This window comes from Neocloeon triangulifer, unplaced genomic scaffold (genome assembly GCF_031216515.1).
Source record: "Neocloeon triangulifer isolate White Clay Creek 2 clone unplaced genomic scaffold, ASM3121651v1 ptg000005l, whole genome shotgun sequence".
Taxonomy (NCBI): domain Eukaryota; kingdom Metazoa; phylum Arthropoda; class Insecta; order Ephemeroptera; family Baetidae; genus Neocloeon; species Neocloeon triangulifer.
This window is the reverse complement of record NW_026775548.1, coordinates 2,021,824-2,048,952: the sequence shown is the minus strand read 5'-3', so window position 1 is coordinate 2,048,952 and position 27,129 is coordinate 2,021,824. Positions and strand designations below refer to the sequence as shown.

At 33.6% G+C, this 27,129-nt stretch overlaps 2 protein-coding genes across 3 annotated transcripts in view; one reads left to right on the top strand and one right to left on the bottom strand.

Annotated features, from left to right (window-relative positions):
- LOC132193757 (potassium voltage-gated channel subfamily H member 8) overlaps nt 1–27,129 on the bottom strand; it is a 65,681-nt gene that overhangs the window by 3,361 nt on the left and 35,191 nt on the right. For both annotated transcript variants that reach the window (XM_059614622.1, XM_059614623.1), the window contains exons 12-14: nt 17,886–18,135; nt 17,601–17,824; nt 16,947–17,128 (exon numbers count right to left, since the gene is read on the bottom strand). In XM_059614622.1, the coding sequence (XP_059470605.1) occupies nt 16,947–17,128; nt 17,601–17,824; nt 17,886–18,135 (656 nt within the window). The remainder of the gene's footprint in view (nt 1–16,946; nt 17,129–17,600; nt 17,825–17,885; nt 18,136–27,129) is intronic.
- On the top strand, nt 1,653–16,983 carry LOC132193758 (inactive hydroxysteroid dehydrogenase-like protein 1). Its single transcript, XM_059614625.1, has 7 exons — nt 1,653–1,821; nt 2,867–3,057; nt 13,481–13,603; nt 14,505–14,615; nt 15,052–15,272; nt 15,709–15,936; nt 16,086–16,983. Exons 2-7 carry the CDS (start codon nt 2,886–2,888, stop codon nt 16,206–16,208), a joined length of 978 nt encoding a protein of 325 aa, XP_059470608.1. The 5' UTR covers nt 1,653–1,821; nt 2,867–2,885; the 3' UTR covers nt 16,209–16,983.

The following is a 27,129-nucleotide window of genomic DNA, read 5'->3' as shown; positions in this document are numbered from 1 at the left end:
GCTAATTTAGAGAAAAATTACTATCAGAATAAAAGCATGAGCCTCTCCTTAAATAATTTTTTTTAAATATTTAACTTTAATCAAATTATGAGAAAAATATGAATAAACATCAGAATCCCTGCAAGTATAACGTTTAACGTGAGGCAGCAAAAAAGTATTTAACTTTTTTTTAATTTTTCCATTAAAATTGTATTTACTGATTTTTACAAAATTTTCAAACAATTTTTAATCAAAAAAATGAAAATTTGAAGCTTTAGTCAAAAAATTGTTTTAGACCAAAATTGTTTTCACGGCGTCCATTTTATTTGCATAGATACAAAATTTTGCCTCCCAAATTCACTTTCTAAACCATAAATTTCATGCATTATATGTTATTTATTATTCACGCGACCTCCGCACCGAACACACACGGAACAAAAGCCGAACTCCATTAGTCTGGCAAAGTCTCCTCCAACACAAAACTCTCTCCGCAACACTGCGTCTGTCATGAGGAATAAATTTGCGCCGTTCGAACCCTCTTTCCGGCAAGATGATAGAATTCGTATTAAAAAAAATACACACAGGCATGGGATTATGTGTGGTTTGTTAGTGAAGGTTAGCGAAAAAATAAAAAGCTAGCTTTTGACAGGGGCGCTGGAATAGTTTTGAACGCACTAATGATAAATCTGATCCATCTGGTTGGCCAAAGCTTGGGAACATGTTCGCGAAAACCTGATTTTCTTCTCTCTTTCAAGGCCTGCAAATGTGCGAATTCGCATTCTTAGTCCAGTTGCTAAGCGAATTTCTTTAAGGACTCAACTTCTAAATTATTGCAAATAGTTTGGTTTTTCTAAAACAAAAAAATCAGCAAAATAATTTAAAAAAAATTTAGTTTACATGTTCGTGGTAGAAATATTGCTTAGTTTTACAAAACGCGTGTCTGTGCGTGCCAATTATAGAGATTAGTTTATCATCGGCAATTTCATTCCGATGGCACGTGATTTGGAAGACAAAGCGTGTGGTTTTGAATTGTAATGTTTCAACAGTGGTTAACACGCGCGCACGCAAACGATCGCATTTACTCTGTTGTTTGGAAAAAAAAACACCCATTATTTCTAAACTATGTTTATCATTTGATGTAACGAGATCGTTTTCTGAATTTGTATTGCAGCTTCGACACCTTCTGCATCGCGAGTACCAAAATTAAATTTACAAGGCTATAAAGAGAGAAAATGTCACTTGCATTTACACAAACAATTTACTTGCAAGGCCATGAATTAATAAAAATAAACAAATTCGTTTAAAGTTGACAAATTAATTAGCACCGGCAGAAGTTTTAAAAATCAATAGCCAAACGATACACTAATGATTCCACTCATAAAATATGAAAATTTTATCTCACTAAAATCATTTTAGCCAACAAAAGTAAATCTAAATTTAATTCGATAAAAAAGGAGGAGTTTTCTGTTCTATATTCATCATTACTGTAATGATGTTTGTTTTACTGGGCGTTGTTGTTGTAGTTTTATTTTATGCCATGCATGGACGGACGGACGCGACGAAGCGGGTCGTCCGAGTCACTGCTCGAAAGGCTAGAGGTCGATTTGATAAGGCGCGCGCTCAGCGATTTGCATGAGAATGAGCTCGGAGGGGAAACGTAGCAGGCGCGTGCAAATAATTTCAACTGTAACACTCCAGTTTTGCTCGCAGTGCCAAGCCTGGTGTTGTGAATTTTTGCAATTCAACGGCTCTAGTGCGAGAGTGGAATATTATTGTTCATCGCGCGCGCTCGCGTTTTCTAGACCAGCCAGCAGGCAAATATAATAAATAACAACAGCCAAGGTAGATGCGGAACATTTATATTTTTATATACATATAAGAGGTGCTTTTGACGCGGCAGCAGACCAGAAAAACTTCTTTTAATGGAAGCGTTTAGAGAAGAACAAAAAATGTTATTTCATTTGCACTAAGATACATTTTTTAATATTAAATAAATTTGTACTAAAATTATTAGATTAAAATTCAATAAATTCCTAATTTATTTTAAAAACAACTAATAATGATTGAAACTATATTTTTTTATTTTTAAATTCATTTGTATTAATTTTTTGACTAAAATTTAATAAATTCCTCAATTGATTTTAATCTATTAAAAAAAAAACATCTTATTTTATTATTATGTTGTATTTTAACACTAAAATCCACTTAACTGCGTTAAAAAAACTTGTTTTATAAAGTGCTAATCAAAGATTATAATTTATTTTTAAATTTGGAATTAATATAACATAAACTAAAAATTAAATTTTTAACTGAAGACATGCAAATCCGCTTCATTCTCACTCACTACAAACATATTTTTATAATTAACAAAGTGAATATTTTAAATTTTTTTTTATCTATCACTTCCAACTGAATATATTTAATTTATTTAAATTATTTTTGTATTGATAAGTCCATATATCAATATTCGGCTATATTTTAAAATAATTGGGCCTTTCTCCTCAATTATAATTAACCTGGCTCTGTCAAAACTTTTGAATTGCGATCTCTAAAGGCAGAGGAAACTTTTGTTACTTCCACTTAACAGGCTGCAACGCCAAACTTTCGGCTGAAATTTCCGTTTCCTTTCCGGCACGTCCGCAAATCGGGCTCGACATCCGTCTAAATAATTTTATTAATTAACGTCGGACGTTGAGAAGTGTCGCGTTATTTGCACTTGATTATTTCCAACGCGGTTATTCTACTTGAATTCCCTCCACCACGAGTACTTGGAGGTGGAAGAATAGACGCGCGGCTCGAGCGTGTGTGTGCAAAGAGTTGAAGCATTTCAACTTTTGAATCACAATAGATCGGATCCCTCTCTCTATCTCACTCTCACTCTCCGAAGGCGAATCTGGTCGGAGAAGATGCTGCTGAGCGCGGCGCTTTTGGCGCTCGCCACCGTCGGCCTCGTCGTCGTCGCCACCTTTCTTTTGGGGCTGATTTTAACCCTCCTCACCGGCCTCACCGTGTTTTTCCTTGGACCGGCGCTTTGCAGCAAATCCATTGATCTTAAGGACAAGTTCGGAACTTGGGCAGGTAGGAGAGCAAATTTTTCTTAAATCTCTCAATTTTTTTTTAATTTCACATTTATAATTTTTACAATTTTTTAAAAATTAATACAACCTTTTCAATAGAAAAAGGACAACGGACCTAGTTTTTTTTAAATTGCACAAATTTAATTATTTGAAAATTCCAAATAATATTTTAATTGTTTTCCAATAATTCTTTTCTTTAAAATATTTCCATTGGATCCATGTTTTTGATGTGTTTACTTTTTAGCTTTATTTAATTTTTATTTTTTTCGTTCCATTCTATGCGGTTTTAAAATCGATCGGTTTCAATTTTCCATGAAAATATGTAGCTTGAGAGTTAAATTTCAATTTATATCTTAATGAACTAGGATCATTATTTTAATTATTTATCAAGCATTCAATATTTTAACAAATTTGTGCTTCAAACTAGTTTTCAAAAGCTTTATTTTGTTGGAAGAAGCTTTAATAACGTTTCAATATACGGTCTGGTTCTCTTTTTTCAAAGGCTTCTGTGGTCAATAAACGAGAAATGTTTTTTGCGAGGAATTTTTCTATTAAGCAATACCGCCGACTTGTTAGTTTTTACAGCAATATATATGCTCAATACTGTGGTTTTGAAAGAGGGAAAAATGCAAACTTGCACGCACTGCAATTTAAAATGCTGCGTCAAAGGCATGCAAGTATTGAAAGATATGGTCATAATCATTTTTTTCCGTGATAAAAATATTCAGAATTTGATAAATAAATATTTATAGTCAAAATAAAAGAAAAACGTAATTAAAATTAGTTGAAATTAATTAAAAAAATTATACATTCGTTAAAATATCTTTAATCCTTACTATTTAATAGAGATGAGAAGCAATTAAATAAGGATTAATTGTTGTTAATTATTCAAGGAACATATAAAATAAGGCTTTTAATCCATCCTCAAAACTTTTATAAAGATTTATTTTTAAGTAGTATTGAAAAATAAAACCTTTTCAACCTATATCGAGCACACCTGTGCAGAAAAGAATCTTAATGCTTTCTTTTTTTTATGAATTTTTACTTCCGTTAATTAAAACATAATTAAATTAAGCAAAGATCTTGCCCCGTGAAAAGGATGAACATTATCATCTGCTTAGAATCTTTAAAGTGACAGCTCAAGACGAAAAAGGACAGAATCTTAATGAGAATTGATGTTTTCTTACTTTTTTAGATGTACAGATTTCCAGAGAAATTTGCACCCAAGTGTCACTAATTCAAAAATAATTACACGCGGTGACTAATTGTTAATTAGAGGAACACTAGGAGTTGTTCACTGAATTCCGTCTCTAATTTCGTCTGTCCTTCGCCTCTGCAAAGAAATTTGAAACCTTATAATGGCAGAACACTCTTTATTGCTAAAGAAAGGAGAGCCGCGTGTGTTGTTAATTAACGATTTTTTCTAAGTACTCTCTTTGAAATTGTAAGGTCAATTTGGCAATCGGGAGAATTTTGTATTGATAATTAAGAAATCTTATGCACGATTAACAAAAAAAATGTGTTCTGATTTCTTGTTAAATGACAAAGCAAGATTTTAATAACCAATTTTTACAGAACAATTAGATGACAATCAGTGTCTGTGAAAGTGGCGTGCTGGTTATAATTTTACTTCTAAAGATAACAAGTGTTATTTTTTTCACCACAAAAGATTGACCCGGAACGGAACGCCGTTTTTAGTTTAAAAATCGTGACCTTTTATCTCTCTCAAACAAACAAAAGATTGCTTCCATTAACACCCGTTTTCAGGCACTGCTTATCTAATAAACACACGCGACGAATTACCCAACGTGCGCAATTACCGAGCCGGAAAAAATTTATGAAGTATCTCGGTGATGCACGATGCAAGTCAGGCGTGTCTTTCAAGTCGCAATGCATAATACACTGCACGCGAGAGTTTCCTTTTACTAGGTCATCGGGACAAACGAGACCAACTTGCACTTTTCATTTTCGTCACCGTCGCTTGCGCTCAATCTCTGTAATGGCGATTCGATTCGTCCCTCGACTCGCATAGAAATTATTTATATATCGTTGTGAATTTTACAAGAGTGCAAAAACTATTTTGGAAAGACAACAGGCGGAAAAGAAGACCTTGATTTTTTCATGTGTTTCTAGGAAACTTTTATATTTTTACTTTTTATTTAATCAATCTTGTGAAGTAAAAAATTTATATTGTTTCAGGCGTCAATTATAAAAAGTGGTTGAATAATTTTGTTAACTTCATGTCATTAAAAAAATTTAAGTTTGTTTCGGTGTAGCATTGTTAAGGATGTGGTCTGAGTGAGTTTAATTTTTATTGAATTTCGATTTTTAATCAGGTGAGCAAATTTTGATTGTTTTCTTTAAATTTTAAAAAACAATTACAATAAAAATTTTACTCATCTTATCAATATGGGCTTGGATACTTCATTTTATTGCAAGCAAAAATGAGCACAAGTATTTACGAACCGCAAACTTTGTCACGGTAAAGTTTTAAGATGATTTAAACTTTGCAGATAGGTGTGAAAATTTGCTGAGAAAAGTTTGGCAACTTGTTGATTTGCCAATTAGTAGAACATTTCACTGGTTTTGCGAGGTTGTGCATTTAAAGCTGAAAATTTAATATTATTAAAATAATATCATAAATAATTAATCTCGTTGTCAGAGCATTTCCTTCATCAAACGCGCAAATAAAATGATTTAATTTCATGATAATATATCGGTAGAAAAAATTTAAATACCAACAATGCAGTTTATTAAAAAAATTAATAGAAAAATCTGCTGCTTTGAATGTTGAAATAAATTAAAGCCACAAATTCAGCATTATGAGTTTTTTGTCAGAACAAAAGGCAAGAATCTTTTTCGCTGGTACCGTTTATTAAAAATAGGTAAACATTTTTTCCTATAGCTTTTCCCAAAATTTATAGCAAATTGAAAATAAAATCCGAACGTCTCAGCACTTGACACAGTTAACTCTGTACGCAGGTCAACTCGTCTGAACGAAAAAACTTGTCCTTTACATTTTCTAAAGATACCCATAATGTCTTTTTGATTCGCTGCTTGACTCACCAAGCTAAATGTATAAAGAAATCTTTACGGCCAGTTTGACAAAAGGTGCAGCAATTGCGAAAGCGCGAGCAGCTGGTCCAAAGCGAGACGCAGCACAGCAGAAAAACTTTTGTTTCATAATGACGGTAATTAAAAATTACAATTACCCGTACTTAAATGTGCAATTTTTATACAAGCAGCGATTTTAATTAATCGGATGTGCTTAGAAATAGAAAAGGATAAAATTAAATTTGCATATTGTGCCAACTCGATTTCCTTCGATCGGAAATTTCGCTTCAAACACCAGTTGATTCATCTTTGCCGTGACCTTTCGTCATCTCCGTTTAACAGCGAAATCATGCATTGTAAAAGGTCACACATCAAGGTTGCCGATAATTCAACTTTAAATGATGTCGCGGAGGTTTTATTAATATTATTGAAAAAATAAAGGTCGGTGTTTATATTTTGTTAATTTGAAATAAATTTATACATTGAACCTAATTTAATATTTTAAATTTCAATGAAATTCGAATTAAATTATTGCATTGAAACAGAATATACCACCAAAAAACTGGTCTCTCGATCTTCTCCATCTCTATTTTAGGCCCGCATAAAAAACTACTTTCCTTGCCTTTCTCTTCTTCGTCACCCACATGCTTGACCAGTGCATTGACCTTGCTAACTTGAGAGCAACAATTTGTTTAAATTAGAGGCAATTACGATTAATTTCTAGATGCTTCCATAGTAAAAGGTCGTTTTGGTTTAATATGCCGGTCCATATATTTATGCCTTCAGAAAAACCGTGTTGAGGTAGACCGAGGTTTGTTTTTTGAGCAGAGAACCCGTTTTTATTACTCATGCCACGAGGCGCCTGCTCGTCAAATCCGAGCGCGGAGCCACAAAATTATCTCACGCGCTGCGTTTTTTATTCATAAAAAGGCGCGCTTAATAACCACGCGATGATCTTGATGCGAATTCCACTTACAAGAGCCATAAATCTTAATTGAGTATTTTAACGACAGTTTTACTGCATAATCAAGATTTTTACATAATATAAAAAACTAAAACTCATCTCAAGCTTGGTGCAAAAATATTGCGGGAGACATTTATTTTTTGGCCGCGTCTGTGCAATATCAAAAGTACACTTCCGGCATAGCGAGAGATGCTTTCCATCAAGTTTTATGGCCACTAATAATCTTTCATCTGGTGCACACGGCGCATAAACGCGAGATGAAGTCTTTCGCAACAAAGAAAAAAACCTGTGTTCCGCAAGATGAGCTTCAAGGAAAAGCAGCTAGGATGAATAAATAATAAAATCTAGGCTCGGCAAGCACTGTGGCGTAAATGTTTTACTAGAGAGAGAGAATTAAATTGCGGTTCTTTAGACAATCAACCAACATGTGAAGGTCAAAATTTAATCGTTTTATGAGTTTTATCGGAAATATTGTACATTTAATTTTTTGAAATATAAAATAATATAATTTACTAAAAATATTTTAATGTAGAAAATGAAGGATTAAATAATTGAGTAAAAAACTAATTAGAATTAATTTTTAATTTGAAAAAAAAATTTTTTTTATCTATTTATATTTCAATAATTAAAATCTGAAGTCTTTGTGTGAACTTGTTTGCTCTCATTTCCTCTATGCGCTGCCCGTGGCCCACTTTGCAGACAAAATGCATTATTTAATCTCTTGAAGAGGAGAAAGCTCGGCGCTCGGCAAATAAACGCGCACATATGCACTCGCCTGCGCCTTACGTAACTAGGCACACACTGAAAGATTAATGCACTCTTGCATCTCCTTCAACTGATCATAACACCGTCCGTGCACTCACTTTCAATTGCAATTTTGTGAAACGCGCGGCTGCTGCAACTGCATATTTAATGATCCAATCTCATTTTATTTATAACTTTATGGTTAATTATTTCTAAAGTGGAGTTTCACCTATTATCGAATGTTCTAGAGAGATTACGTGTGGCAGACGAAAGTGGATATTTTTAGAATCAGAGGAAGATTTTTTTTATAACTGTTTTCGCGAAAGTGTGTCAATGACAGGAAACTCATTTTCGCCACCTTTCTTCTATAGTTTTTACAGCGTTTTGCATTATTAAAAATTAATGATGCTCACTAATTACATGCCGTGTAATTATAGATATAAAAATTCCATTTAAAAGCAATTCAGCGGAGATAAATTTGTTTTAAAATCCAACTGCAGTATAATTAAAGTGAAAATAGTTAGCCGACGTTTGAATGCATCACTTTTTTTTTTCTATGATTGCCAAATTTTTGGTTTCGACTTGCAATTAAAATGCAATTGGCATTGGCGGTCATTAGATGAACGACCGCATCCATCGAAAATCGCCAAACAATTTCGAAGGTCGAGAAATTTCTGAAATTTCTCTTGTATTGAGGAAAAAAGTGTGTTGTTCCGAATCAACGGCCATCAGTGGTTTTGTGTCATTATCTCCAGTCATTGTATCATAATTTTATTTATAGAACTACGCACCTTTGTGGCCGGAAATATACATTGTGAAATATTTTTAGACAAGGAAACTTGCAAAATATTAACGTGCGGTGAGATCTGAAATCTCCGCGGTTCATGCGTGCTGCGCATTTCGCAAAAACCTGGCAAAAACTGCATATTTTTAACATTCTTAAATGAATAAATACGGGAATATTTTTTGACTTACGAGATGATCTTTTTATTATTTTGAAAAATAAGAGAGCAATCATCTCTCCAAAGGCACAAGAAGGAAATTTTTAATTTTAAGATGAAAAATCAATTCAAGTTTTTAAATAATGATTTTTTTAATAATATTTTATATTTAAAATCATAAGATTGCTATTATTGAAATCTTCATAAAAGTTTGTATTTTCTATCATTTTGAAGGTTCAATATTCTTGCTAATTACCTTCATATGTGCAAACCAATCAATTAAGCTTTAAATACTCACTAACGTCTCTTCCAAAATAGAAAGGATTGTTTGCTTTCTTCGTGGCCTTCATTCTATTCAATTTGATGCCAAACTTTAAATAATTTTAAAACACAATTTGCACGAGAAATATTTTTCTTGTTAAAAGATGTAAAAATCTGACAGTATAAATTTGATGAGATTTGTTAGAAATAAAAAATATAATAATCCTTAGAACTCGCTATATCGTGATTAATTATCTGCTCTTTAAATCATTAAAAAGCCGCGCTCTTCTTCCATTTCCAGTGTAAATATATACTCAGTCAGACGATTGCGCGCTTTACAAACTTGTTTGCAAAACTCTGCAATCGCGATCAAACGAGTTTCAGTCTCTTTACATAAGAAAATTGTCTCCGCATCACTTCTTGAGAAGGCGATTGTTCTTAAAATTAGCTGTGTTTAATACTCCCAAGGTTGCTTCTTTCCTATTTTGCAACTGAATTCTAACAATGAGCAATTAACCATTCAGTTTAACAGCGTGGCGAGTGTTGGTTTCCTTTCAGATTTTATCACTTTGTATTAATTTTAACAGTATAAATAGTAAATTTGCTATTAAGGATTATCCATTAATGCTGTGGAAAAATTGAGAACTGTAAAATAAACTGAATGATAGAAATTTCCACCTTATTAAATTTTGAAATAAAATTGTCCTAGAAATACTTCTTCATAAAAGCGAGACGCTTTTCCTTCTTGTTAACACAAAAGAGATCTAGATTTTTTGCATTATTTTACATGGTTATTGATTCTATTGAGAGTAAAAAGCGCTATAGTTGGCAAGAAAATTAAATTCCATAGCGAGGAAGTAATGTCCAGTTGTTCGGCGCAGTGCCCGTGGCGAAAGTGAAAATCTTTGGCAATGCTTCTAGGATGAACAATGAATATTTGATGGCGTTCTTAACCTCTTGGCCCCAGCTCGATTAATCAAAATGCGTTCAAGGAACTCGTGGCATTTGTGTTCCCCTTGGACAATTTGCGCAATCGGATCCGATTATATATTTAAAAATAAATCAGGATTAAAAGCTTCTACAAACATGCGTAATGTCTCTGATATAAATTTAAATTAATATGACTGTAAAATTATCACAAGAAGGAAATAATAATTCTTTTGGAACTATAAAATGATTTTTTAATGTTTAAATAATGCTGTGATTAATCTTTCGAGATTGAGTAGCATACAAAGTGGGCTAATTTTTTTGCGCTTATACTTAAATTTGTAGGCAATCACGGAGTTAAATTGTGGATTTTAATTATTAATAAAAGCTGACGGAAGTCAGAATATAATTTCAATACAAATAAATTTGATTTTTTTTTACAGTTTTTTTTATGTAAAAAAGGTTTAGATTAATAGAATAATTTATTAGGGAAAAATTATGGTTCTTGCAACCTGTATGGGATAAGCGACGAATTCAAGTGAATTCTTTGGACCGGTGCTAATTTGCTCAATTACTCATTGTAGATTTTTGCACATTCATGCCCTCTCTTGAAGTGCCAAATCATCATTTTACTCTCATTACTTCACTTTTTCGCACTTCCAAGGTCTCTTGACTACATTTTGAAAACAATTCTTACTAGGAACTCATTTATTTTATAATCTGGGCTGATTTCATTTGAGGCAAAATTCGATTAGCTTGGTTGTTTACCCGACGGCCCAATTTGCAAAATTCCAACAGAGCCGCGCGTTGTTGGTGTGTAGATTTTGCGTGCAAAGCAAACACGGATTTGATTGATCTGCATTGTCGGTGCAACCAGAGCATGAATACATAGATCAGTGATGTGTGGTTGTGGTCAACTCTCGCGCGACCCGACGTCTATAAACACTGATCGTTTTTCCTCAACGAGCAAGCAAACATCGCATTTCCGAACAATCGTTTGGGGAGATTTGAAAAGATATCAAATGTCATGAATTCCCATCACTAGTTGTGATTATTTTTTGTTTTATACAGCGTTCTATTTTTTATAAAAATAAAATTATAAATTACAAAGTTATATTTGCCATTCAATTCAAAGTCAGAAACTTCTTGAAAAAACCTTCAAAATAAGAGAAATCTTTATTTTATTCCAAGTTAAAATTTGATTTTTGTGAACAATATTTTTTTTCAAGCTCCATCTTTTCCAATTTCTATTCTGATGATTTTATAATATTTCAATAATAAATTCCCAAAATAAACACCAATTTCACGTGGAAGCCCTGGCAAGAACGACAAAAGAGCCGCCCGCGTTTACATCCGAGGCTCTTCAAAGACTTCGGAGCGGCCAAAATCTGGGCTCGCGCCATAGCTCTTGATCCGCAAGCCATTTAGCATCCATCGCCACAGCATCGCCGTGCTCGGATTGTTAATGCTATGTGACCTTTCATCGTAAGCACAAATCAATCACATCCCTCGCCGTCCCACACGTACAGTAAACTCTGCATTATTTCCCCGGCAAAATCGATTTTCTATTCCGAGAGAACGCGACAGAGATGAGCATGAGAGAGAGAAAAAAAAATCACTTTTGGAGATTTAGTCAAGTGAAAGGTCACGTGCCAAAGTTAACCTTTCGTATTTAATTTTGAGGGTTAAAGTGTTTGCGCAAGTTTTCTTTTTCTCTTGAATGTACGAAACACTCTCTCGGTGTAAAATATACGCGCCAGCTGCACGCGTTATTAAACTGAATCGTAATTTATAATGACTCTCTCTGTAGTAAAAGCCTTTTTGACACGGAACGCATGTTGCGTGACTCGGATTTATGCACATTCATGAGAAAATTTATCTTATGCGTTTTCTTTTTTTAGCATCAAATTTAGCAGAAAAATGCAAGGATCCGCCAAGGTTGGTGAAAATTAGTTGTATCAAAACAAAGAGTAATTAATTTCCCATGAGATGAATAGAGATAATTTTCTTGCTCTTCGGGCCTTGGTTGTGAATTATTTTACGCACCAGCACAGGAAACATGTTTGATTCATGTTGGGGCAGAATTCAATATCGGATGTGTGTGGAGGTTTGACCTTTCGTATGCATGTGGAGGTGCGCAATTTTGGCAAAGTGGAAGCTCTGAGGCTAATTAATAATGAAGCCGCAACGCCTGCTCCGATCGGTTGCAGCAAATCCACTTCAATATGCTCAGATCTACCCGCAAAACTTAATTTCCTTATATGAATGACGTAAAAAGTTTTACTTCTCAATATTACTTTTTTTTTCAAAATTGAGTTTGAAACTGTTTGTTCTTATTTAATAATTTCAGAAATCATGATTTCCAAAATCATTGGAATTTTACTAAAAAAATGAATTTGTACTAAAATAATTAGCTTGCAACAAAGAAATCGTTAATAAAGTAAACTTTTATTCAACAAGACAATAATCAAAACAATATTTTCAGTCTTGTTTATCTCAAGTTTTTAATTAAATAAATTTGAATTGAAGAAAAAGGGTCTTTCCCTCGTTTTGTTTTTAGTTTAAAACCAAACAACTCTACTAGTGCAACAAAAATGTTTGAAACTGTTGAAACTGTTTTTTTTTAATAGGTTTTTTTTAACTTTGCTGGTTTTTTTTTTAATTTTTCTTGCTCGTAAAATAAGGTCGTAGACCATTAAGATCTTCACTGAAAATTAAATTTGCTTCACTTTAAATTTTTACAACTTTTTCCCCGCTTCTAATTTATTTACCATTCGAATAGAGCACAATTTGTCTCACCTTGTTCCGATTTAACAAAAGTTACTTCCCTGTTCGTCCTACATGACATTTAAATTTATCAGCTTTTCATAAATTGTTAATAAATTTCAAAAACCAATTACGTTCCCATTTTAATATTTTTGCCATATTGAATTGGCCTGATGTGATATTAACGCGGTTATTGCATTTTCATTTCCTCTCATTATAAATTGAAGCGCGCGGACATCATAAAGCACGATTTTGGAGCGGGTGCTGATGAGCTAAAAGCATCTTTTTGACAGCTGTCAAATGTGGAATTCATACATACAAGCACTTAATTCTCTTTAGAAATTACATTAGCCTCTCCAACCTGAAAAGCTATTTTTGCTCATTGCCTATGGCCAGAGCGTTCATTGAAGTAACAAAAGTAGCCAAAGTTGTGCCGAAAGGTTTTTGTTTTCAATGATAAAAGCAAAGTCATATTGCTTCCTTTGATTTGTGTCGTAATGTTTTTCGATATATTCAATTTGCAGAGCGAAAAAGGGCCTACGGCGATTTTGTTTATCGCAATAATCGAATTTATTTGCGGATTTGTTTATATTTTCCTTTGAAGTTCTATAAAATTTACAAACGCAGGTTTATATTATTGCCAAAAGTTAATCAAAAACTGAACTTAAAAAAACCGCAGTGTGTTGTTATTTTTATGGTTATAATTGAATGACTGAACTAGATTAATTATTTTTGCTAACCACAAAATATCTTTATATTTCTTTCAGTTGTGACTGGCTCGACCGATGGGATAGGCAGAGCGTACGCCGAGGAATTGGCCAAGCGTGGAATCAACCTAGTCCTAGTGAGCAGGAGCATTGAAAAGCTCTCTGCGGTCGCTGCCCAGTTGGGTAAGTCGCAAATTTTGTTGCAATTTTCACAGACGTAGGTGCTTTGCCAGAAAAAAGCCATTTTTTTCTCCTTGATGTTTTTTACTCACTTTTACTGCGTCGCCTGCTGATTGGCCGCGATTGTTCGAACGAGGAAATCAAAATTTATTTTGTGTCATCGTTACAAGTGTCTTTTTATTTTACATCTCGAAAGCACAATGGCAGCTTTGAGAGTTCCAAGGCGCTGAGGCAACCTTTGAATTAATAGGCAAAGATGACAGGCACACTTTTCCCCCGATGACATTGAACATCTTTTATGCAAATGACGATGCACTTCGTTTTGTTTCAACTATTAAAGCAAACACGATTTATAGAAAATTCCTATGATGCATATTATGATAGAAAAGCAAATATTTGCACTCTCTTGAGCGACACGCCAGCGTTAATGAAAAAGGAGCGTCAGATATTTTAATAAAGTGAAGTATTTCTCGGCAAAACGGGGTTTTTTTAAAGCCATTGTTTGCATAAGGAGAATATACGTTGACCTATTTTCAGGAAACTCTTGAACGGAGAAGTATTTTTATGTAAATTCTATTTTTAACAAGTTTTACTCTGCAATTATCTACATGTTAACTATAAAAATAAAATTCATGTTATTAGATTATGCATAATTTAAACTTCCAAATTAATGAATAGTAAAAAACATGTTTTATAATATTTCATCAAAATGTTAACAAAAGTGGCAAATATATCGTGCAAAACAAGAAATCCCCTTGAAGATTGGATTTTTTTACATATAAATATTCCTTTTTTTATTAAAAAAAAAAAAAAAAGTCAAATAATTGAGTTTTTGTTTGTTTTAGATGAATTATAAATTTGTTCAATGCAATAAAATCAAATTTTGACTTTGTTTTCAATTTAGGTGCGAAATACAATGTGCTCGTGCGAATCATTGTCGCCGACTTCAGCAAAGGCGAGTCCATCTACGAAAGCATCGACCAGCAACTCGCAGACATCCCTGTCGGCATTTTAGGTACGTGCTTCAAACAATTGTTGTATTTTGTTAAAAAAATAAAGCGCAAAAAATTAAATCCGAGTCACTGCCAATTGTGATTTGCTTCAAGTGCAAAGTGACTTGCGTTTCTCGTTTAATTGTCCTCAAGTTTGTCTCAATGGCGTGGATAATCAATGGCGCACTGCAGCGGAACGGCCTTGGTGGTTTTTCCTTCACTCGACTCTGTTTGAGTCAATTTCTTTCCTATATATTGATAGATGCAACATGAAGTTGGAAATAACCAGGAATATATCAAATAAATTTTTTCTGCTCTGTGAATGCGCATTCGTTATAAATAATATATTTCTATATTCCACGCAACAAATTGAAAGGATTTTCCTTTTCCATTTTCTACTTTATTAGATTTCTTGCCATTGATGAATATTGGATTATAATTTATTTTTTATTTTTATAGTTAATAACGTCGGCTCGCAGTACTCGTACCCTATGTACGTGGGCGAAGTGCCTCCGGATCAAATTTGGTCCATCATCAATATCAACATTGGCGCGACCACGATGATGACCCGCATCGTGCTGAGAGGCATGAAGTTGCGGGGAAAAGGTGCCATTGTGAACATGTCGTCGGGTTCCGAGTGCCAACCACTGCCCTTCATGACAATCTACGCCGCATCAAAGGTAATTTAGGAGGCACAAAATTATCCAAAAATTGAAAATATTACAAGAAAATCTCATTTTGAGATGTTTATTTTATTTTTAATTTAGTTTAAAAGTCATTTTCTCTCTCATGAATTGTAAGCTAAATTTAATTTTTAATTATCCAAAATATTTGAAAAATATTACAAATTTAAATTTTTAATATTTCCTGGCATGAGTAAAATTGACATTTCTTGAACTTGAAACAGGCTAAATTTGTAATCATCCCAAATGAGAGGAACGTTTTCATTTAATAAAAAGAACAAGGCAATTTGTTCCGAACGTTTCCCCTCGGGCTCTGGGTTTATGAGATAATTTTGTCAGAAATTTCTCTTTTCCTCTCTCTCTTCATTTTTTAATAATTATATTTTCCGTCTGCTTTTCAATCATCCTTCTTTTTAATTTGTTTCCACCCCAGGTATTCGTGAAGAGCTTTTCGGCAGCTCTGCGGAACGAGTACCAGGACAGTGGCATCACCGTCCAGCACCTCTCACCCCTCTTCATCAACACCAAAATGAATGCGTTCAGCCACCGGCTGCAGGAGGATGGCATCTTTGTGCCGAGCGCCGCCACCTACGCCAAAAGCGCAATCAATACCCTCGGAAAGTTGGACCACACCACCGGCTACTGGGCCCACGGAATACAAGTAAATTAATTGCTCTCTCTCCGCACTAATTTAGGCCGGCCACTTGCTTAAGGGCGTCTTTAATTACACCACGGGGATCGTGAATATAATTAACGGCTGGGATTCCAATTTGGGTGAATAATATGATGGGAAAATGATTTTTGTTCCAGTACTGGTTCACAGAGTTCCCGCCGGTGTGGATGAGAACAATCATCGGCGGTCTCATCAACAAGGGCTTCCGCAATGACTACTTCAAGGGCATGCAGAACAACAACAATATGCAGAAGCATTGAAATTATATTTAAATTAAAGCAGTGGACTTGAGACTGCCAGTGATCGAAACACTCAAATAATCAAGTGCTGCGATTTTCCTGATCTGAACAAGTGCTCAGCTACTTATTTAAAGAGGAAAGTCTGTATTTTTTTTTATTCCTGACTATGAAAGAAGATCAAATTTCATGACGACCGTTGAAATGGATATTGAAAAACTCACCCTCTAAAAGGATTTAAACTCGGTATTGCGTTTACGCGCCGAAACAATTTGAACCTGCATGGGAGTTTAGAATGTTGACTGTTTTACTCCAAATTAGAGATTTAACAACTTCCTTTAAGGTTCAAATTCGTTTGTTGAGAAAAACTGAACCTATTTATAAACCCCCTGGTTCGAGAAATTTTTTAATTGGTCTTTTTTACATTCAGGAATAAAGAATGTTGACGAAGTCTCTCTTTAAACCTACATTAAATTCCTTTTTAGAAATATAAGTTCTATCTTATTAATTCAATACGCGTTTATAAGTGGGCAAATAAGTGGAAGTAAGTTATAATTTATGAACCAATTGTCAAATTTGAACTAACTCGATGCATCCTTTAAATGTAAATAGTAAACTCTGCGTGTCATTTTTACTTCAAGTTTGAGTTTCACTGGCAAAAAATCCCATTTATACATTTCCCTCCCCTTTCTTCAGCTGTGTTTAACTTTATTGCGATTCTTTCGTTGTCTTTTCTACTGTTGTAAAAAAATAAATTCCTACCTCATGGCGAGTAGGCTGCGCGCCTTGGGACTGCGAGTATTGTTGTTGTTGCTCTTGAGCTCCTGACTTAGCTGGAGAGGCGAGGATTCCTCGTCGGCAACTTGCGATTCGTCCGCCTCACTAATGGAGGGTAAAGTTAAGGATGGTGCTCGGTTGAGCTCGTAATCCTCGCATTCGTCTTGCTGAAAGAAAGAAAGAAGAAAAAACAATGCGAGCATTGCAATTTTTCAGTTTCAATATCAGCGATACCTTTAAAAATTTCAACTTATTTTTAACAAGGAAACAAACAAAAAGTTAGATTCCTCCTGATTCCTTAAAAAGGAAAATTGATAATGTTAAAATGAAAAATTTCTGACAATTTTACAAAACAAGAATTAAAAACTTGAACTTCCATATTAAATTTGGCAAAGTCAAATCAAGTCTTTCAACAATAAGAGCCATTTTTGGCAATTAATTGTTTGGAAACTTTAACTATCATTTTTTGTAAAGACTTGATTTGACTTTATCAACAAGGAGTTTAAAAGAAATCCAAAATAATTCAATCAAAAATTTGATTGTGTTCAACATACTTTCAAAAATTTCTAAAAATTTCATATAAACCTTTTTAATAATAATTATATCTATACATTTAAAAGAGATTGGACAAAGTCTCACCTCAGCCTCGTATCCCTCTCTCAAGTTATAGGTCAGATCGTGCAGGATGTCGTTGCAGAACTCCTGCTGGAACTCAGGGTACAACCTGAGCACTTCAACAAGGCCGGCCATGTTGATGTTCTTCAAGTCGCAGTAGGTTAAAGCTTTGACAGCGCCGCTGGACTTGGCCACGCCGACAGTGGTGCCCTCGAGCGGAATATCACAACCAACCAGATCACCGGTGCCTGCGAACATACATCAGGGTGAGAAGAAAGGTCGATCGTCTTAGGATTAAGGGTCGAGTACCGAGAATGGCGACCACCATGCCGTGGTGCTGCACCTCCATCGAGCCGTGGCACAGGTAGTAGAGCGAGTTGAGGGCGTCGCCCTTGTGCACCATGTACTCGCCGGGCGCGCAGAACGTCGACTTGATGTGCAGCGACAGCAGCTTCAGGCAGCCCTGGGGCGCCTGCTGGAAGATGGGCAGCTGCAGCACCTCCCTGTGCAGGTGCATCGACACGTCGCCTCGCAACTCCTCCGGGAATTCCTTCAGAATCTGCCAAATTGAACGAGGAAAAGATTGCTGTCTGTCCACTCCATTTGGCGTTTAATAGCGTGAGCGACTGGCAGATAGCGAAAAAAAATGGCACTTCCCATCAAGCTGACACGCTTGACAGGCGGAGGTGAAAAATCGCCAAAAGTTATCTTTTATTTTTTCATAAAAAAGGGTAAAAGAGAATTTTCTGAAAATATATCCAAATTTTAACGGATATTTACTTTTTTTTCGATATACGACTAAATTGAAACAGGAATTGTCTCATAATATTTTATGTTTTGGGTTTGAATGTTTTTTTATAATTTTTTTTTTAAGAGACGCGTTCAAAATAAAAAACATAAAAGTTATAAATTTCTTTCAATTTAATAAAAGTTGCAATAGCGATAAATTGCAACTTGGTGGATACAATTGTGCAAGATTTAAATTAAAATAAGCTTTACTTATGCAATATTACTAGCAATGCTGTCACGCAGGTTGCATACATATCGATTGCAGGCGAAAATTCCTATTACTTATTGGACTTATTGTTAGCTCAGAATTTGTTCCCTTACTTTGCTGCCGGAGGGTTTTATTTTTTCAATGTAATACAAATAAAAAACGGTAGATCTAAATCAATTTAAACTAGGTTCATTGAAATTTAATAAATGCAATTTTTAAAATTATTTTTCCAAATTTTTCAGGCTTCTTGATTAATACTCAAGCTAATGCATACAACTTTTACCAACTAAAACTTATATTTGATCAATAAGTAAGGTATAATAGGGGGGGCACAGCGATCTAACGATATATCGGCCACCAGGTGGCGCATCGAGCGCCCCGCTCCGACCTGCCAGGGTACCCCTTGCTGGCCCCCTTCCTTCCAAAAGGGGGGTCACTAGGTCAATGGAGCCCAAGTTTCTGCATGCATTTAAAGGTCTATTTGGGGGGCCTAGGAGAAGCACAGCGATCTAACAATATATCGGACACCAAGTGGCGCCTCGAGCACCCTATTATAATTAAATCTGCTGACCTGTGCCCGGTGCGGCTGATTGGCGAAACTGCCACTGTCCTTAAGAGGCCAAGCTGTAGGCCAATGGAGGGGGAGCATGTGCAGACCTTTAAAGGGGTATCGCGAGCCCTTCGGCCTTCGGTGTCTGATGAACTTGCTCGATTTCTTGGTGGCCGCAAAGACGGCCCGCGAAGAGCTGGTTCGGTGTTGCAAGAGGTGGTTCTGAGTCGTAATAATTACACGACACTATGAGGAATTGCTCACTGGAGAAAACTCCTGACGACCACTTCAAGCTCATTAAAAATAATAAAATTGTAATATTTAACAAAAGAAATTAGATTATTTTGACAATATCAACATATCTGAAAAAAAAAATATGCTAAGACATCTCGACAAAGAAAATCAAAAAAATTACCGGTTTTTATGAAAATTACTAATTCTTTGAGCATCGTATTTGAATATAAAAAACTCTCTATTTGCAACAAACAAGCCTACACAGTTTATACAAAATCGAGAAATTTAAGAAACTTTTCCGTGGCCGCAAGTGCTGCTCATTTAAAAATCGCACGAATGAAGAACTTACATATTAAATAATTTTTACCAATAAAACACTCTAGCACTAATATAAATATCTATAAAAATTAGCAAAATAGTTTGCAAATTTATTCTTATTATAGTAAATTTTACATCATTTTTAAGTGTGTGCAATGGGTCTTTTCGCGATAGCTTACGGTTGACCCCACCGTCTGTGTGTCTTAGACGTGACTTGTTTAGTAGACGGCAACTGCTAGATGTGTAAACTTTTCTGTTCATTTTCCAAGCTCCAGTTTTGACATGTGTAGATAACAATTAAAATAAAATTTTAACAATAAATTATTTAATATTTGTTGCTTGGACATGTGATTTACACGTGTAGCGAAGAAAACTTTTATTCAGATTGCTTATATAGTTTGAAAAATAAAAATATTTTACAACCAACAAAACAAGATAGATTAATGCTTTTCAATAAAATTAACAACACTCGTCGCTTTTACAATTGCATTTGAAGAAAAATAAATGTATGAATGATTGAATTATAAAACTTGAACACATTAAAATTGCGCAGCGTTTAGACATTTTGACCATAAAAACATAAACAGAAATATAATATTAATGTAGCAATAAAATTCATTGCCCACTTGCATAGAGACAAAATTTTAATCGTAATTAAAAATGTGTTTCCTTCTTGCAAAAATACCACATTTATCATTTTAGCAGACAAAATATATTAGAAAAATAACAGATCAGTACTTTTTTATTGTTTACAAAACATTCACATTTTTAAGAAAAAATATTTGTTGGCTAGAAAACGTTGTATTGTTGCATGGACGAAAACTAGCAGTAGCAAAGATTTAGCAAAACATCTTAAATAAAAAAAGAGCAGATCCGCCATAGTGAGCCTAGGTCGATTTCGTTTTTGTTCTTGTTGCTTATCACAGTTATCACACTTTTTTTTTAACTGCTTAGACTCAGTGAAACAACTTTATAAACACCTTTTAATAAACACAAAAACGATTATTGATAGCACTGCAATATTTAAATATTGAATAACAGACATACTCAACTTTAAAATATTGGCTCAAATATTTGCACCTATACATTTGCTGATATATTTTATCTTTTCCCGGTAGAAGTTAAATATTATTTGTTCCTACTGACCATATAAAAATATTTAACGTCTCGCAGGGTGAGCTACTGAATAATTACACTATCAATGAAATTTTAACATAATTAATTCCGAAACTCAAACAACTGACAATATTGTTTGTTGCGCCACACTGTTCTAAAAATGTTGATAGTAAAAATATTTGTTTTGATCATTTCAATCAGCAATAAGTATTACAATGTCTGAGTGTTGAATTTTTATGTCTTTGGCATCAAACTGATTTTTTCCCCGAGCTCAAATCTCAATTTGAATACATATTTATTGAGAAACTGTAATGAAGATTAAGTTTGTATACACTTCTTTTTCTATTTATACATTTTTTGCAATGTTTTTGCAATACATCTAATAAATTCAAAATTGTTATGTTTTAACAACCATTTCCTTGTAAGTTCGCCGCACAGACACAGGATCCCTTTAAATAATTTATAAGTATCAGAAAGTATCGCAACTGTTTATTAATTATATTTCAATTTTCACACACACATACCAAATGACGGGAGTGTCCGTTAAGAATAGCACTGACCACTATGTCTATTTCATAAGAGTATAGTTCTTGTAATAGCCAAAATTTAAAAAAAACACACACACACACACACACACACGCACGCACGCACGCACGCACGCACATACACACACACAAACTCACCCAAGCTCATGCGCGCACTATCATGACATAGCTGAAAACTACCTCTCGTTTATTCACGTTAGTAAATCGCGGAACGACCTACTACACGCCCCGAAAGACTTCACCACATTCAATCTACCACCTTGTGCAAAAAAAAAATGTATATATAAATTGGAGCGTGCTATAGTAACAATTTCACGACTCATACTTTTTGTGTGCCTTAAAATAAAAGCGATTATAATTTAGCTTGTGGCACATCCTGACAAGAACATTAATTCTTGAAATCCTCAGCGTTCAAAACAACTTGTTGCCACACAAGAATACAAAATTCTTCACTTTTTGTATTTTTTCTTACTTCCATATTTAACTTACTTCAAATTTGTTATATGATTTGTGGATAAGCAATATAATGTAGCAGATGCTGTTAGCTCTGTAACTGAACGCGTAGCACATTACGCATGCCATAAATGACATTTATCTAATTTTAAATTTCAAAAGAGAGCAAATCACAGGCACCGTCACATTAATCAGTAAAGCAAAAGTAATTATAATCCTGTTTACAAAAATATATTTTGTGCAAAATATTTTCAACAAACAATTATTCTTTCAAGAACAGTAATAATTATTTTGATAATACATACGAGCATGACTAAAATTTATCAAAACGTACAAAAATTATTTTTTGCATTCTCGGAGGAGGGGAAAAGCTAGAATACGAAATGACACTTTAAAACTCCTTCTTTGTTCAAAATTTTTACTGCATCATGGATAAATAATTCTTAATTTCCTTACCACACACATTTTCATCTCTTTAATAAGCGTTTATTGGAGTTTTTTTTCTTTTTGAAGACATACTTCTTTGCATACATCTCTTGCTGATCATTTTTTGCTTCCAGTAGGAATTGTCATTAATGAAAAATATACCACTCTTCGAGGTTTTCTTCCAAGAAATCTATTTAAGTTGGAGTATAGAATTGACACATAATAAATCATATTATGCCTTGTTTACCTCTCACCACACTTTTTCACGTTTAAGCACCTCCAATTTGCAAATATTTTAAATATTTTCTGAGTGGCAAGATTTGTGAAGGCCAGAAATGATGTATCCCTCGCTTAATTAAAATACAAAGTTTTTGCTTTGTTCACATACTGAGTAGATGAATTGTGTATTTCAATATTTTTCAAGCCACATCCCAATACTCCTTAAAAACCTTATTTCATGATTAACACTGTTGAAATTTAAAGAATGTTATGCACAAATTCATCAACATATGAAAAAAACTATGCGCTGATTATCCATTATACATCAATACTTGATAATCAAATATATAATTACTCACCGCAAATCATACTGTACAACTCGCCTTCGCTCAGCGCTATGCTTGCAATATATTATAGGGGAGACCACCAAATTTCAGCGGAGCCTACTACTCCAATCCATAAAAGAAATGTTGAAAATGTGCTGGGAAATATCAAGTCTGCTTTAGTGCTCACAGTACGAGCCTGCGCTTGTGGTAGTGTCTTGGCGAAAAGAGTAAATATATATACTTCCAACTCTCATATTTTGCAAATTGCTGTTAATCTTCATTACCATGCGCCCAGTTAAGTAAGCAGGCAATATAGAAATATTAGAAACGCTATGACTGAAAACTGATAATCCATAACAAAAATGCATAAAAAAAATATATGTTACAAATAAATTTTACCATCAACCATGTTATGAATACTATTGTTCAAAGAGTAAAAGTTTGGACCGACACACAAAAGATGATGTACATATTTATCTACAACAGCCGAGGCAAGAGCTAACATCATTATAACGAGATCCATCAATCACATATGTGTGTAAAATTTAATTTGATTAAAAATTTAAAGTTGCAGACATTTTCAAGATAAACGATCGACCTTTTCAAAATAATTCACATTAAAAATACAACATTAAAACATTTTGAAACTAAAAATAAAAAGAGCAAGTTTAGGTGGCGACTTGCATTTAGAAGCCTCCCTTGTTTACTCATGCAGAAGCATGTTTCGTGAAACGTCCAAAACTCTTTTGGCATGACGAAAATTCACTATACTGACTGAGCCACCTTCACGGAAATAAAAATTGCTCATGTTTAACGAAGAACAAACTGGCATAAAACACATTTTTTTCTTTTCATATTTTGTCTTTTAGTAGAAAAAAACAAACATAAATTTCGGCCCCTTCATAGCTCATCGCAGATAATTCTTAAAAATTAATCCGCGAATGTTTAAACTATTTTAATTTATGCTACGTATTCAACTATTCAACGTGCTGTTTAAAATTACAACTTGCCCTTTGATGAAATACCCTTTGAATGAAATAATGCAATTTTCTGCGTCCCCCATATATCTTCATGTTTTAAATTGTGGCACAAAAGCCACCAACCAATTTAATTGTGCTTATACTTATGTCTACAAATTTAAGAATGAGAGGTTGGCATAAATAGAGCATACGCATACTATCAAAACGTTTATGATAGAAAAACGTACAACACAAAATTTTAAAATATATTTTCTACACATCTGTTTGTTCATCTTGCACCTCCTAGCGGTAGCCTTTTCAGCAATTAAGCTACAGATAAAGATACAAGATGTGTGGCCTGTCTTATACGTGTGCACAATTCACTCTCTAACAGAGCAATACGCTTGACGTTTCCATTGTGCCTCTTCCACTATATTGGAGAATTACTTGACATGGCCGATTGTTTACCACGTTTGATGAAATTCAAAACCTTTACGCAATACATTAAATTATAATTTATGTTACTTTCGTGCATCAACAACTTTAATAATTAAAGTATATACTTTTGATTAAAAATAAGCACAATTAATGTCTCAAGACTTAGAAGATTTTGATTTATGCATGGAAGCAAAATAGTTCCCAAATAAATTATAATTCATCTCGTCGCATTAAAATATAACCAAGTTTAATTTCTATGCTCATCATTCTGTCAAACTATCACACATGGATGTAGAGAGATAAAATATTGCATAATTTTTATTAAGATTGAAGATTTTACTGGCAAAAAAGCCTTCTTTATTCTAATCTATAACGGCCCTAGAGTTTTTGGTCCCGCTCTATGCGTCACTTTTCTGGGAGCAAACAAAAGGCAGCAAAATTGAGAATCAAAACTCAATACCAAAAAAATTGCAATCTCAGATGTAATAAAAATCATAAATCGCTTTTGTTGTGTTGATACTGATTTGAAAATTTACTAATTTACTGATAATAAGTTAAATCACGTAGAATTTCTGTCGCACACCCCAAAGATTGATATGTATGTAGACAAAATAAAATGTTGCCAAGCACCCCATAACACACTTCAATCGATCAAACTGATTTGTCCTGAAATTATTTTCATGATTTTTTCATGAGCAAGACAAATTTTCGACGAAATTGAGAGTGCGCCATAATCGAAGACGAGTGAAAAATGGCCTGTATAAAACGTAAAATCAATATGCTCAATAGAATTGTCTTTTTTATTGTTAGACAGAAAAGACAAGCATAATTTATATCAGTACATAATGAATTCTTCCTCTTTGATTGAGACCCGCGCCGACATGTGTAAATTATACAAGACGCTGTAGCACGCGACCTTATTTCTTGGAAGTTACATAATTTAATAAAAGATATTTGATAAAACTGAACAAATGTAAAAAATAATAATAAGACGCCTATGGAAAAATATTTTTTAAACCACACACCTCAGCAAATGACAAAGATCATTGTTACCGTGAGACGTATGAACCCATAATATATATATATATTTTTTTTGTTCTTTTCATTTGCAAAATTATGTCGTCTCTAGTGGCTAAGTGCAGTATGCCCTTGCCCTCCATCCCGGAGATTGTGGGCTCGATTCCCACTCCAGGCGGATTTTTCTCGGGGGAACCTGAGGGATATCTCATGCTGGGACTGCGAGTGATGGGTAGAAAGTCGGCCGGGGGCCGCATGATATCGTGATGAGAAGGATGTTTGCATTGCACACCCCAGTTGTACACGCAAAAGCGTTTAATACAAAATCCTTTTTAATGACGATGATTCACCTCTAAAAAAATTTAAAATACTAAACAAGATATTGCTTTGAACTTTTCCACTTTAAAAATATTGAAAAAATCACCAAGCCTAAAGTTGAGGCATATAATGCTAAAAAATTTTGTTTTTGATTTGAATCATCTTAATAATAAAAAAGTAAAAACTTTTTAGCACATCCAGAGCACATTTTTTTTTTTTTTTTTTTTTTAATATTATAGTTTTTAACTTAAAATTCACTTAAATGATCAACAATCGTCTGGAAAAATATGATACTCAAAGAGCGCGAAGCATCTAGTCTGAAAATAAATCAAAGCAAAAAATATTTTACAAAGATGCCATAAAAATTAAAGCAGAACATAATAATACCTTGATAAAACATTATACATAAAAAAGACAATGTTTAGTCCATATATAAAACATTTTAAAATTTCATTAACACAATAATATAATTTATTGTTCTGATATACTCTAAATGAGATGATATATAAATAATTTTTTACTAAATTTAATACCATCGGTATATACCACATCCATAAATTTATTAAAATCTAAGGAGGTAGGAAATGATGTGTAATGAATAAAATTTCATGGAAGATGCTAAAGTTATTGTTAAGTCATCCTTTTTTACTTTTGAATTGGTGATTGATCTTTCCAAATTTGTTTAATGTTTTTTTTTTTTTACATATAATTATTTTACATTTACAACAATGATCATTATTACTATGCAATAATATGTTTTACGTTCACATAACAAATAATGATGTGTATCTTATAAAACAGCGCCAATCTTCTTAGACTCATTTCATTTATTTTTAGTTAAAAATACGTTTATTTTCCCACTATTTATTTTGAATGCATTCTTCAAATTAAATAATATATTGCTCTTTAAAAGAGCAAACAATTATGTTTCCCTTGAACAAAATTATTTATCTTAAACAAAATGAGTTAATCCAGTTTAAATCATAATTTTTATTTAATATATGATTGGCGTTTAACAATTAGAAAAATTCCATTAAATTTCTCTAATCAATTAGACGAGATAAGAATGCACTCAGTAAAATCAATAATATTTTATTTAGGTTTTTTATTTCAATGAATTTATATTCATTTATTTTAATTATGCAACACCGATTTTTAAATATTCGAGATAAGCCGGAGCGATCTACCATACCCGCGCGCAAAAACACATAATTCATAACATAATGTAGAAACAATTGACGCTTCTTTTAATTTTTAAAATTAATTTATGCTCTTTTATCGACATTTTACACTGTTCGATCCTTTGCATTTGGATGAAAATGTGTTCATCTTGACTTACAATTTATATGCCGATACATGAATCTCCCTTTTTTTTGTACCCCTGTACTTTGGCAATGCAATGTTTATCACGAATGGAGAATAACTAGATAAATTGATGACATTGGTTTTTGGTTTGCTGAACCAGGGAGACAGGGAGTGCAATAGCCAATGAAATTTTACTCGCACACAAGACCTTCATCTGTTTTTATAAAATCATTGAAATGTACATTTCATTTTTCACTATAAGTAACAAAATGTACAATCTTATATTTTTTAATTTTTTTTCTACCCCCCCCCCCCTCGAAATTTTGTATTTG